At 43.4% G+C, this 12,506-nt stretch overlaps 1 protein-coding gene across 1 annotated transcript in view; it reads right to left on the reverse strand.

Annotated features, from left to right (window-relative positions):
* Positions 1 to 11,462, reverse strand: part of LOC144762618 (uncharacterized) — a 59,624-nt gene extending 48,162 nt beyond the window's left edge. Inside the window, exon 1 of the mRNA XM_078647846.1 lies at positions 10,233 to 11,462. Coding sequence (XP_078503972.1) covers positions 10,233 to 11,462 — 1,230 coding nt within the window. The remainder of the gene's footprint in view (positions 1 to 10,232) is intronic.
* Positions 11,463 to 12,506: the final 1,044 nt, after the last annotated feature.

Raw genomic sequence — 12,506 nt, forward strand, 5'->3', positions numbered from 1 at the left:
CAGATAATATGTCAAGTTATGTAATTTTCAATTTAAAAAATCAATTACATAATATATATATACGAAGGAGCCCACCCAACCATCACTCATACTAAAACAACATACACATACAAAGCAATCATGCCCCATTTACTCTCATACACAGAACAAAATTAGCAAAACCAGAAGAAGTTTGCCAAAAGGGTCATACTTTTGAATGTGGAGAAGTGTGGCTCAGGGGTTAGAGGCAGCAGGCCCGGAAGCTGAGATCGGTCCTGGACCAGGGTTCAATTCCCCGCCTCGGCGGGTCTTGGGCTAAAAATTCCACGGACTTGATAATTCTCGCCCCGGTGCCTCCTCGACTCACGGGTTCACACTCTGCGACTCTGGGCAATAGCTTGCTTAATCTCCACAACGGCCCCTCGCGGCGGGATGCCTGACTTTCACCTTGTGGATACCCTGCTAGCTCACAGGGGAATACCAGGAAGGGTTCCCTAAGCAAGCGCCGGGAAACCCACTGCGGGTAGCTGTGCGCTATATAAGCTCAACTACATTTACATAGCTGTTAATTTACATACTATGCAATGATTCGGATGAATTTCAATAAGCAACTTCACCAGAATGGAAATAATAATATACTGCCAAATACAATAATCAACATATTGTATGTATCTTTTTTTTTATTCCACTTATGGCACAAAGGCAGTGCCGACACGCATTTTGGTGAAACACCATGAATGGGGAGATACCTTTCTCAGGGTAACATGACAAACCGCCAGGTTAACAACAGGGAGGGAAAGGGTGGCAGTCTTGCAACAAACTATTGCATTTACAAGCAAGGCATCGGTCACAGAAACCAACAGATTGATAGATTGGGCCTGGAGGGTCACGCCACCGCATTCCTTAAGAATATTCAAGCTTGGTATCCCGATGGACTTTGGAGACTCTAAGCTCCTATCTATTTTGAAGTTTTTGTTTTCCACCTTGTTGGAGTGATGTCACCCTAGCTGGAGTGACACATCAGATTCTATGACTATTGTTTGTCTTACCTAACTAAACCTGGGAAGTTGTATACTAAAAGAATATGTCCAATTGCTCTTTGGACAAAGCATTAGAAGTGTTTCACTTACTCAGTATAATCTTATTGTTTGGTGTTTGAATATTCTTAGGGCATGCAGCAGCGGCATGCTCCATCCAGGGCCTAGACTGTTATCATTCTGATGGTTTCAGTGACGGATGCCTCTTTTATAAATGCAATAGTTTATTGCATGACTGCCACTCTTTCCCTCCCTTTTTTAACCTTGGGGTTTGTCTTGTCACCAAGAAGAAGGTTTCACCCTAATCTTGGTATTTCACTGAAATGCATGTCAGGGCCACCTTTGTGTCATAAGTAGAATAAGAAAGAAGATAATTCCAATATGTTGATTAATGTGTTTGGAAAATATATTATTGTTTACATTCTGGTGAAGTTGTTCATTGAAATTCATCTGAATCATTACATTGTATTTAAATCAACATCAATATATAATTTATTCAAAAATATGACCGTTTTTGGCAAACTTCTTTCTAGTTTTATTAATGTTCTGTATATGAGAGTGAATTGGGTATGATTGATTTGTATGTATATGTTATTTTAGTATGAGTGATGGTTGGATAGCCTCATGTGTATATGTTATGTAATAGATGTTTTAACTTGAAAATGATGTAACTTGACATATTATCTGTGCTTGAAGCATTTGCTGTTTTTTTGCTCACCTTATTAAAGATAAAATAAAAAAGAATAAATATAATATTTTTGATTCTAAGGTCTTGGCTCTTTCAAATTCATCTTTATAATTTGTAGGAGGTATATCCTATACATTTTGGGGAGAGATTTTTGTCTTACTGCTGTAAGGTAGTAGCCAATGGGCTAATTACCTTTAGGGTGACTGCACCCTTTGTATGTCCACTCCCTTTGGGGAGATGGGTATACCCCTAATCCTATGGGCTGAAATCCTCACAAACAATATGGAGGGTTTTTAAAGGAGGGGGATCAGTTCAGCTCAGGACACCTTAGGGTGTTCCTGGCTGAGAGGGGGCACACCTCTACTACTTACTAATTGTCCAGCCAACCTTGCCACCAAAAGTGGTGCTTGGTCAGGGGGACGGTGTAGGAAAGTGTCCCTTTTTGCATGGTTACCCTCTAACGTTTTGCCAGATAACTGATGCTAACTTGACTGAGTGTGCCCTGTATCCCGGCCAATCAGGTTCCCTGGGCCTGTGTTCTTTTCCAAAACTGTATCTTGGCTCCTGGTTAGCCGACGCTCTCCTCTAGCTACCATACAGGAAGTTCAGACAGAAAGACTCATAACGTTCGAAGAGTCACCAATACAAAGTCATGGAATTTCCAACAATGAAATGGAACTCATTTCTCTTGAAACAAAAATTCAAAGCACAAGTTGTCACAGGGATTCTGCTTCTACACAGAACTGTGCATAGAGACCTATAACCTCAGTGAATTAGGGTGTCCCAAAACTCACCTCAGTATCCAAAATCCCCTACCAGACTAGCAATCAGTGTCTCATTGGTTCTTCCATACCCCCAATGTTTAGACAACCCAGAACATGGACTTAGAACACCTCAGGTAACGTGGAACACATGAACACTCTTTTGTTATGCTAACATACCAATCCAAAACGATGAGTAAATGAAGACACGTGCAAGTTTGAAATGTTTATTTCTAATGCCGTGTTCTCAAGCGCAGTATCTTAGCTAATACAAGCAAACATATCATAAGCAACAAGGTTATCAGCATAGTTACTAGTCCATAAAATACAAAGGGAGAAAGCATTTTAAAATGCTAAAGGGAAGAAGGCTAAATGGCACCTAAGTCTTACCCTCCCTTGCTAGAATATTATATTATATCTAAAGAAGGTCTCTTTGGGTTTTAGAAGGGCGGCCCCATACCTCTGATCTTAGTGGAAAGGGATCACATCATCTTCCACCAGCTCTCTGCATGCGAAATATTCATCAAGTGTGTGTGCATGCTCTGCGCAGTGCATTATTAAACGTGCCTAAAGCCAGAGTTGTCCGCAGCTGCATATGTGTTATGTCTAGAACGTGTGCAGATCAGACCTCACAACAACCACTGTGTTGAAATAACCTTGAAGGCCTCGGCACTCACTGTTCAGACATAGCTTACCAAGCAACGCTGATACAATAGGAAAACATATTATTCTCGTGTGAAGCAAAACATTCTACTAGGCTCAAAGCTCTAATAACAATATGTGCCATGTGCAGAAGCAGCAGAAAGGTAAAATGGCGTTTAAACTTATAATAAGCTCATGCTAACTTAACACAGTGCGAAGGCAAAGCCTATCTATATGACACCCTGGGCCCGAGTCACAGAATGAACTTAAGACTAAATCCTAAACTTACTACTATTTGGTATTCACAGAATGCACTTACTACTTTCGGGATTCACAGAGTGAACTTACTACTTTCGGGATTCACAGAATAAACTTACTACTTTCGGTATTCACAGAATAGATTTAAGACTACTAACTCTAAGTCCAAAATCGGGGAGTAAATTCCTATTCTGTGAATACCGAAAGTAGTAAGTTCACTCTGTGAATCCCGAAAGTAGTAAGTTCACTCTGTGAATACCAAATAGTAGTAAGTTTAGGATTTAGTCTTAAGTTCATTCTGTGACTCGGGCCCAGGGTGTCATATAGATAGGCTTTGCCTTCGCACTGTGTTAAGTTAGCATGAGCTTATTATAAGTTTAAACGCCATTTTACCTTTCTGCTGCTTCTGCACATGGCACATATTGTTATTAGACCCGAAAGTAGTAAGTGCATTCTGTGAATACCAAATAGTAGTAAGTTTAGGATTTAGTCTTAAGTTCATTCTGTGAATCGGGCCCTCCCCCTTGATCCGAGCATGGATAAGACAAGATAAGATAAGGGGCACATTTTTGTAATGCAGAGTTCAAGAACGACAGTCAGCTGAAATTTGCGCAAAAAAGAAAAAACCTTTGTCTTTTAAAATTCTCATAGTCAAGAACATTTAGTCATTTGCCGTAGCAAAGTCAATTGGCCTGGGCAAGAAAAAAATATTAATAATAAAAAAAATTAAAAAAATGTTTGATGTCCAATAAATGACCTCGGTTATGGGAGAGCGAAGCGATGACACTGCTCATCCTAAAATTGAATATGCACAATATGCAGCAACAGCTTCCAATAGGAGGTCACTGTTCTCATCCGAAAATAGTTCAGCCATCCAATTTACCAGTGGGAAAGAACATACATGTTCCTCAATTACCGGAGCCTCCAGCACCATCAGAGACCAGCTCGGTGGGTTTTCAATGAAGCTGTGTGCCAAGAAATCTTGCGCCGCTGCGGACACATTCTAACGACCCAGTATTCCATGTATCGCTGCAAAGGCCATAATCCCTCCGTTAGAACAAAGCAATTCATGAGCAACTAAGGGGCTCATAAGCTGATTATAATCCGTAACGGGAGACACCGTATTGCAGACACACAAATCCAGGGCCCAGTCGAAATCGCAACTCAGGCAATGAAAGACAGGCTGGACACATGTAAAATAGGAAAATCGAAACGATAATCCATAGGCTGCACTTAAGGTTGCAAGAGGCAGCGCTCCATAGTACTCAAGCATTTGATTGCGAAAGAGCGCCAGACGTGACAGCTCGTCTCGAAACACAGGACGTGGATCCATTTTGAATTAAACAAAACAGCAAAAGAACGCCTGCAGCCAGAGCCAATAGTAAGGGAAATCCACAAAATAGGCTGGAAAAGATCGAATGAAAGAAAGCAGGGAAGACCGCAAATATAGTTTGAAATTAAGTCACAAGTAAGCATGGGCGGATTTTGCGGATCCACGATTCGCGGATTTGCGTATTCACGGATCGTGGATCCGCAAAATCCGTGGATTTTGCAGATTTGCGGATTTGCGGATTTGGGGCGGGGCTTCCATGGGAGTGCACATGCCTCTTGTGTGTATAAAAGGTCAGAGACCGATCAGAGCAGCAGATGAAGATACAGAAGCTCCTGGCAACAGGAACAGCACGAGGATTGCGCTCGTGAAAGTCAAGGATGCAAAGGCCTCTGTCCAGCATCACAGCTGATTTTCGATGGTACATTTGGGAAGAAGTCACATCTGCCCAGCCTTGACAACGCTCACGATTGTTTTTTGGGCCGATGAATGAGTCACTGAATTTAAGCTTCAACTAGGGCACATGCTTAATTGATATCTGTAAGTGCTTCCGGTTGAGGTTTAATTTTTGTGCCAGGACCATCGTGCCAGAATGAACCCTGCCCTTCATATTTATTCAAGAAGACGCCACCGTTTTGTGCCATACCTCTACTCAACTGGAGTACTTTATACTGGATAATCAGTAAGTGCTACCTCGTTGGGTAAATGTATAGTGCTTTTACTACACTACAGCTGCCTAAAGTGCCAGAGAGTTGTCTACAGCGACCAGGTGTGTGTTACTATGCAATCGCGCCGAAGGGCGCAGGTGTCCCTTGAGTGAGCTATCATAGTGGGTAAATGGCGGGAAGACGGTGCACACCGGGAGTGTGTGGGCGGGGCCAAACGGACGGGGCTTCCCTGCAAGTGCACATGCCTCTTGTGTGTATAAAAGGTCAGAGACCTATCAGAGCAGCAGATGAAGATACAGAAGCTCCTAGCCACAGGAACAGCACGAGGATTGCGCTCGTGAAAGTCAAGGATGCAAAGGCCTCTGTCCAGCATCATAGCTGATTTTCGATGATATATTTGGGAAGAAGGCACATCTGCCCAGCCTTGACAACGCTCACGATTGTTTTTTGGGCCGATGAATGAGTCACTGAATTTAAGCTTCAACTAGGGCACATGCTTAATTGATATCTGTAAGTGCTTCCGGTTGAGGTTTAATTTTTGTGCCAGGACCATCGTGCCAGAATGAACCCTGCCCTTCATATTTATTCAAGAAGGCGCCACCGTTTTGTGCCATACCTCTACTCAACTGGAGTACTTTATACTGGATAATCAGTAAGTGCTACCTCGTTGGGTAAATGTATAGTGCTTTTACTACACTACAGCTGCCTAAAGTGCCAGAGAGTTGTCTACAGTGACCAGGTGTGTGTTACTATGCAATTGTGCCGAAGGGCGCAGGGGTCCCTTGAGTGAGCTATCATAGTGGATAAATGGCGGAAAGACGGTGCACACCGGGAGTGTGTGGGCGGGGCCAAACGGACGGGGCTTCCATGCGAGTGCACATGCCTCTTGTGCGTATAAAAGGTCAGAGACCGATCAGAGCAGCAGATGAAGATACAGAAGCTCCTGGCCACAGGAACAGCATGAGGATTGCGCTCGTGAAAGTCAAGGATGCAAAGGCCTCTGTCCAGCATCACAGCTGATTTTCGATGGTATATTTGGGAAGAAGGCACACCTGCCTGGCCTGTTGTAACTATTTTACGATGGCGCCGGCAAGCTGCCAGCGCCATCCTAAAATAGTTACTAAATTAGCTTCAACAGGAAGCTCTAATAGATAAAATAAAGCAGGTGCTCGAGCACCTGCTTTATTTTATCTATTAGCGCTTCCTGTTGAAGCTAACTTAGTAACTATTTTAGGATGGCGCTGGCAGCTTGCCGGCGCCATCGTAAAATAGTTACAACAGGCCAGCAAGGCTTGAACTTTTGCCCCCGGAATCCGCCGCTCGCGGATTTGCGAATTCGCGGTAAATTTGCGGGAGTTCGCGGATCGCGAATTCACCGAAAATTCGCAAAATCCGTGAGCGTAACGGATTTTACGCTCATGCTTAGTCACAAGGCCACTGCCTACAACTTTAAAAAAGTGTGCAAGCTCCGTTGTGGAGGATGCATTAAAGATTGTGTGAATTAATTCACCGAAATGCAAGGGCAAGTCAGTATTGAATAAAGCATGCACCGCTGTACGGGTGTTAGCCACGTGAAGGACAAATGTCTCACGAGCAGATGTGAGGGCAAATTTTTTCTGGGACAATAGAGCTCTTATGCGACTCATCTTGTTGAACTCTGCTTTCAAGGTCGGAATCGTGGGCCAGATGGAAACATCAAGCTTCCCATGCGGGGGTGGATACATTACATTCTTACAGCAAACCACACGCTCACTGACGGTAACTACATAAGCAATGCCTTTTAATAGCCCACAGCAATCCTCGTTGTTTAAAAGTAAATAACTCCCGTTTGCCAGTAATGTGACTGTGGGCACGATTGCCGGCACAGGTGTACCTTTCAAAATACAGGCCAAACTCGGCTCATTCTGGTTACATGAGCCATGCAATTGGATATGTCTGCACATCAATGAGTGATCTGGTGTTTCAGTGCAATCCTCACCATTCAAATAAACTTCTTTACCCTCCATAAGGCATCTAAAGGTAAATGGAAGCGACCAAGCTTCATGGAGATAAGCACTTCCAAGAGGTTCATATCAACTAATTGCAAAGTACTTTACACACCCATTGAACTTGAATAGAGGGAACGGGAGAGTTATTAACCTGTGGATAAGCCACGTTGCTGAATTGGTCTCTGCCACTGAAAACGGTAATGGTACTAACCTTTCAATGTGTAACATAGAAAAGGAGGCATCTTTCATTGACAGTAAACGCTGCTTGTCAGTCAAATTAAACAGGGCAAACAATGATGAGGTGTTCATGCAATGCCATGGCACTTTGCCAGCTTTCAAGGTTTGCAACGTCCATGCAAACTGCATAATGGAACGCAATTGATTTTGACCATGGTACAAAACAGACACTTCCTCCTGCACAATATCAACAACAGACGATACAATATTGTCTAACGTGTAAATGCGAGAAGAAAGCATATTAATGCTGTTATCTACAACTGCCAGCACTTTCTCTAAATTAGCCTGATCTATAGCTCTAATGCGGGTAGCCGCCTCAATCTGGGACGTTTTCCAGACTTCGTTGTAAATAGCATATATCCATCTCTTAGATCTTCCGTTAGCCGGGCCCTTTATAAAATCATTCAGATCAACATTGTAAGTCAGTTTAGATAAATGCAGCTTAACTGACGCCAAAGTGGAATGTTTGAGCCAATTCTGACATAATTTGCCTACAGAATAGGTAGTAACAGAATGGCCACTTTCAAAACGGGGATCCACCCTGTCCTGTGTAAAGCCTTGAGCCAAACCCAGAAAACGATGCTGGCAAGAATTAGCCCTTCTGTGCCAGAGCAACCAACCCTTAGGATCCAAACTGGATTTATTGAAGGAAGAATTCAGCAACAGAGTTTGTAACTCTTTGATTGAAAATTCAGTAATATTATTCCAACCGGAATATTCTTCTAATTCAGGAAAAGAAGGAGGATTTAATTTTTTAGTTGTAGCCAATCCAAAGCATGTTGTCTGTGAAATTGTAGAATTCAAGAACAACATATGGTTCGGGATGAGGCATGCTCGGTGCAAAGCCTCAGTGCCTTGCCAGCTTTTAGAACCCCAAACTGATTTAAGGTCAATTGTATCCTTCCACAACTCGTAGCCACCTAAAGCCAACTGGTCGAGAAAGGACTTCGAATACAATAATTTAGTATCGGTATGTCTAACTTTGGACGTGGACTTCTTGGACATTTTAAAATAAAATGCATTGGGATTTGTCTGATTAAAATCAGTAAAATAAGAGAACTTTTTCAAAAAGGAAGCAGAACTGCCTTGTATAGGAGCCGGACATTGCTCCCAATGTGTATAATTTACAGGGTTCCTCCTGGTATTAGCTTTATGCAGGAAGTGATTGCCAAAATGTTGGTAACAATATAAATCACCGTAATTAGCAGATTCTAAATACAAATCTTCAGCATCAAAGGCAGCATAGTATTTCAAATCAGAAAACAAAGCTTCTACGACCTGAACATCCCAATCATCAGAACGTATATTTTGTTTAACTGCATCCCCCATAGAAACTCTAAGCACATTAGGGACATTTATAACCTCAGAGGACCCATGAATTTGAAAACAAACAGCTTCACATACAATCCCATCTAAAAAAGGCCAAGCTGTGATGTTAACAAAAGCCAAGTCTCTCTTCAATCTGTGTGATGAGGAATGGGGAGCCAATGTTCCATTGGTATGTCGAATGCATGTTCTCTCCTCGACATAGTGTCCATTGACAAGTCGAAAAAAATACACCACAAAGCCAATTGACATGAAAAGGTAAATTGAAAAAAGCACCAACCAAATGTAGGTCCAAGGGGGAATCAAAAAATATTTTTTAAACAATTTTGCCAAAACAGAGACCTTCGAAAGTTTCTTCGATGTTTGTGAATCAGTGTCAAATGAAAATCTGGATTCTGTAGCCAAGCGAGTTTGCAAGTCAGGCATCGATAAGTCAGTTGGGTAAGTGTATTCACTTTCATCAAGTTGAGTACCAGGCAGTGTACTCAATAAAGGACTAGAAATTGCAGGCATCTCGAGGGCAACATCAGGCACTGGATTAGAAGCCGGGGCCAAAACAGAATTTTTCGCAATCGAAGGACATGAGACTGCCGGTGTCATACTAAGAAGAATCGGCCACTCTGTGTATCTTGACATTGTCAATGGAGATATACCTGTTTTCCTTACGACCTGGAAGTGGTGGTAAAATGACTGTTCTTTTGCCCTTCACACCAAGCACTGGAACCGGAGCTCGATAAGAGGGACCAAATTCTTTCTTGTTTTCGATCTTCTCTCGAACCAATTCACCAACTTGGGGTAGCCAGCCAACTACCGGGATCTACAACCCATCATCCGAGGTGGAGGGCAAATGTACCTTTGCAAGACTGTCTCTCGTCTCTTGTAGATTCTGTAAAACAATGCAATGTTCATCTACGTCAAAGGAGGCAGCAACAGCCGCCTGGTCTAGACCGTCAAGGTCCTATACAAACATCTTAATGCCAAAGAGCATTTCGTATGGGGACCGCCCACCCAGAGACCTTCTAGGGAGATTATTTAGAGCACGCTGCACGCTATTGAGTTCCTGCCAGTGCCTATAACTCTAGCTGTCAAAGACTGCTTTAAATCTCGGTTCATTCGTTCCACAACACTATTACCCTCAGGTCTGTATGGAGACGAAAACTTGACTTGGACCCCCCAACAAAGTCATGGCATCCTTATACGCCTTAGAGGCGAAAGCCGGACCCTGATCCGAATGGAAGGTACCACAGGCAAAAATCCCTACAAAGACATGCAAGTCTCTTATGACAGTTCGTGAATCAGCGCTGCGGTGAGGCCACACCCACACAAAGCGTGTGCATGAATCAACTGCTACTAAGATGTACTTATACGCAGTATCAGAAGAAAAAGGACCGCAGTGATCTAAGTAAACACAACCAAGTGGTTTATTAGAAATGTACAACTGCGTCTGGGGCGGACGCGCAGCAGTTGAAGGCTTAATCTGCTGGCAAATGTCACATTGAAGGACATAATCACGCGTCTGTTTGTACAGTCCCCGCCACCAGAAACGTTGTTGTAGCTGAGATACAGTAGCCGAAACGCCCGCATGCGCAGACGCAACACCTTCATGGGCTGCAGTAATCAGCGCTGTCCTGCGGTCCGCGTTGGGAATCAACCGTTCACCAACGTCAGGTATTTTCACATAAGGAACTTTATCAGGACTTAAGTGGTATGAATACTTCGAAGGGAACCCCTTAGGATATTTACTTCCCTTCTCAGTCGCAGCAACAGCTGCCAAGATATCATCATCAGTCTTACTTTTGGAACGTGTAACTGCTGCAACCAAATATGATGATACTGCTGATTTTGCAGCCTCATCGGCCAATGAATTGCCATCAGTGTGGACTCCTACGCGCTGATGACCGAGAGTATGAATTACAAACACGAGTGGCAACTTCTCTTTAAGCTCAGCCACTCGGACCCAGATCATTTTATGTTTTATTGTGCTACCCTTGGAATCACGAAAATCATTCTGAATCCAAAAGAACAGGTTTTTATTGTAAGACTGGACACAGTAGTAAGAATCACTCACAATAAAAGTCGTCACACTAGGATCAGCGTACTCCAATGCAAGCATCAGAGCATGAAGCTCTGCCAATTGTGCGGTGCAGTCCCCTAAAGTCTGCGTGTGCACGACCCTGGACTTGAACTCATCGTTCACCATGGCACCTACCACAATGGCGCAAGCTGAAACGTATGTGTGCTTAGACCCATGTGCAACGTGCACTGAACCATCAGTGTGTATGATGCAATGGAAATCCTCCAAAGGCCGCATAGTCAAAGGCGCAGGATGAACAAATTCATACTGCAAAAACTCCTGCGACTGTAGGGAGGCATCAAAAATAAATGTGACATCCGGAGACGTCAAGGATGCTGCCCATTGTATCCACCGTGGGTGCAAATCTTTAGAATTTGGTACACTGGCTCTCGTCACTGCCTCTACTGCAGGGTACGGGGTAACAACCAACATGCGTTTTCCCTGCGACAGTGCATGTTCCTTAAGAATCGCCATCTGCACTGCTGTCAAAACTTTTTCCACCGTGGAAAACCGCATTTCCACCAAAGTGTACAAGTGTGACTTGTAAGCAATAGGTACTGTGTCACCTTCGTTAAAAGTAAGGTAAGTAAAACCCACCGCCCCAGGGAGGATTCTTATCACCAGGTTGGTGTGGTTATCATGAGTCAGTAAGAACCTAGATTCTAGAAGATCAGCCTGCAAAGATTGCAAAATAGCTGAATATTCCGGCAGCCAGCAAGATTTGGTAAAAGTAGGTTGTATCAAAGCATACAAAGGCTTGATACGCTGGGCATATTCAGGAATATATGTGCGCCCGAAATTCAAAAATCCCAGCAAGGACTGTAACTTTTTCAGAGTTGTAGGAGCGCGCAGTTGTGAGCATTTCTCCAAGAAGTGAGGAGCCAATCCTCGACCTTCATTGTTGAGCTCGTAGCCCAGGAACAACACTGTGTACTCTGCAATGTGAGACTTTGCAAAGTTGAATTTGTAACCGAAGTCCGCAAAGTTACAAATTATGCGGTCAACGCGACACAGATGCACCCAAAGCTCGTCGTCTGTGAGATAAATGCCATCCACATACGAACACGCATCTGTGTCCACCCTCTCTAAGAGAGAGACGATGTGGGCAGCAAACACGCCTGGACTATTCTTATAGCCCATTGGTAAACGTTTGTATTGGCGATGTTTGCCACCACTTGTAAAACTGGTCCATTGGGAACTAAGACCATCCAAATTGTGAGCAAAAAAACCATTGGAAATGTCAAGTGTAGTTTTAAACCGTTTACGCACAAGACCATCCACTAAAGCAGACCCGTGGGTATTCTGTACTGCACAGGTACGAGAATGCAAGTTCAAGTGCCGGTAATCCAATACCAAACGGAACGAGCCGTCCAGCTTGGTCACAGTAAAAAGAGGGTTATTCATCGGTGACACACAAGTTTCAATTACACCTTGATATTCCAATTGTTCAAGGATTTCCGCAACGGAAGCCTTAGCTTCGCGTCGGATGGGATATTGAAGTTGAGGCTGTGGCATGGA

Source organism: Lissotriton helveticus, chromosome 6 (genome assembly GCF_964261635.1).
Source record: "Lissotriton helveticus chromosome 6, aLisHel1.1, whole genome shotgun sequence".
NCBI lineage: Eukaryota > Metazoa > Chordata > Amphibia > Caudata > Salamandridae > Lissotriton > Lissotriton helveticus.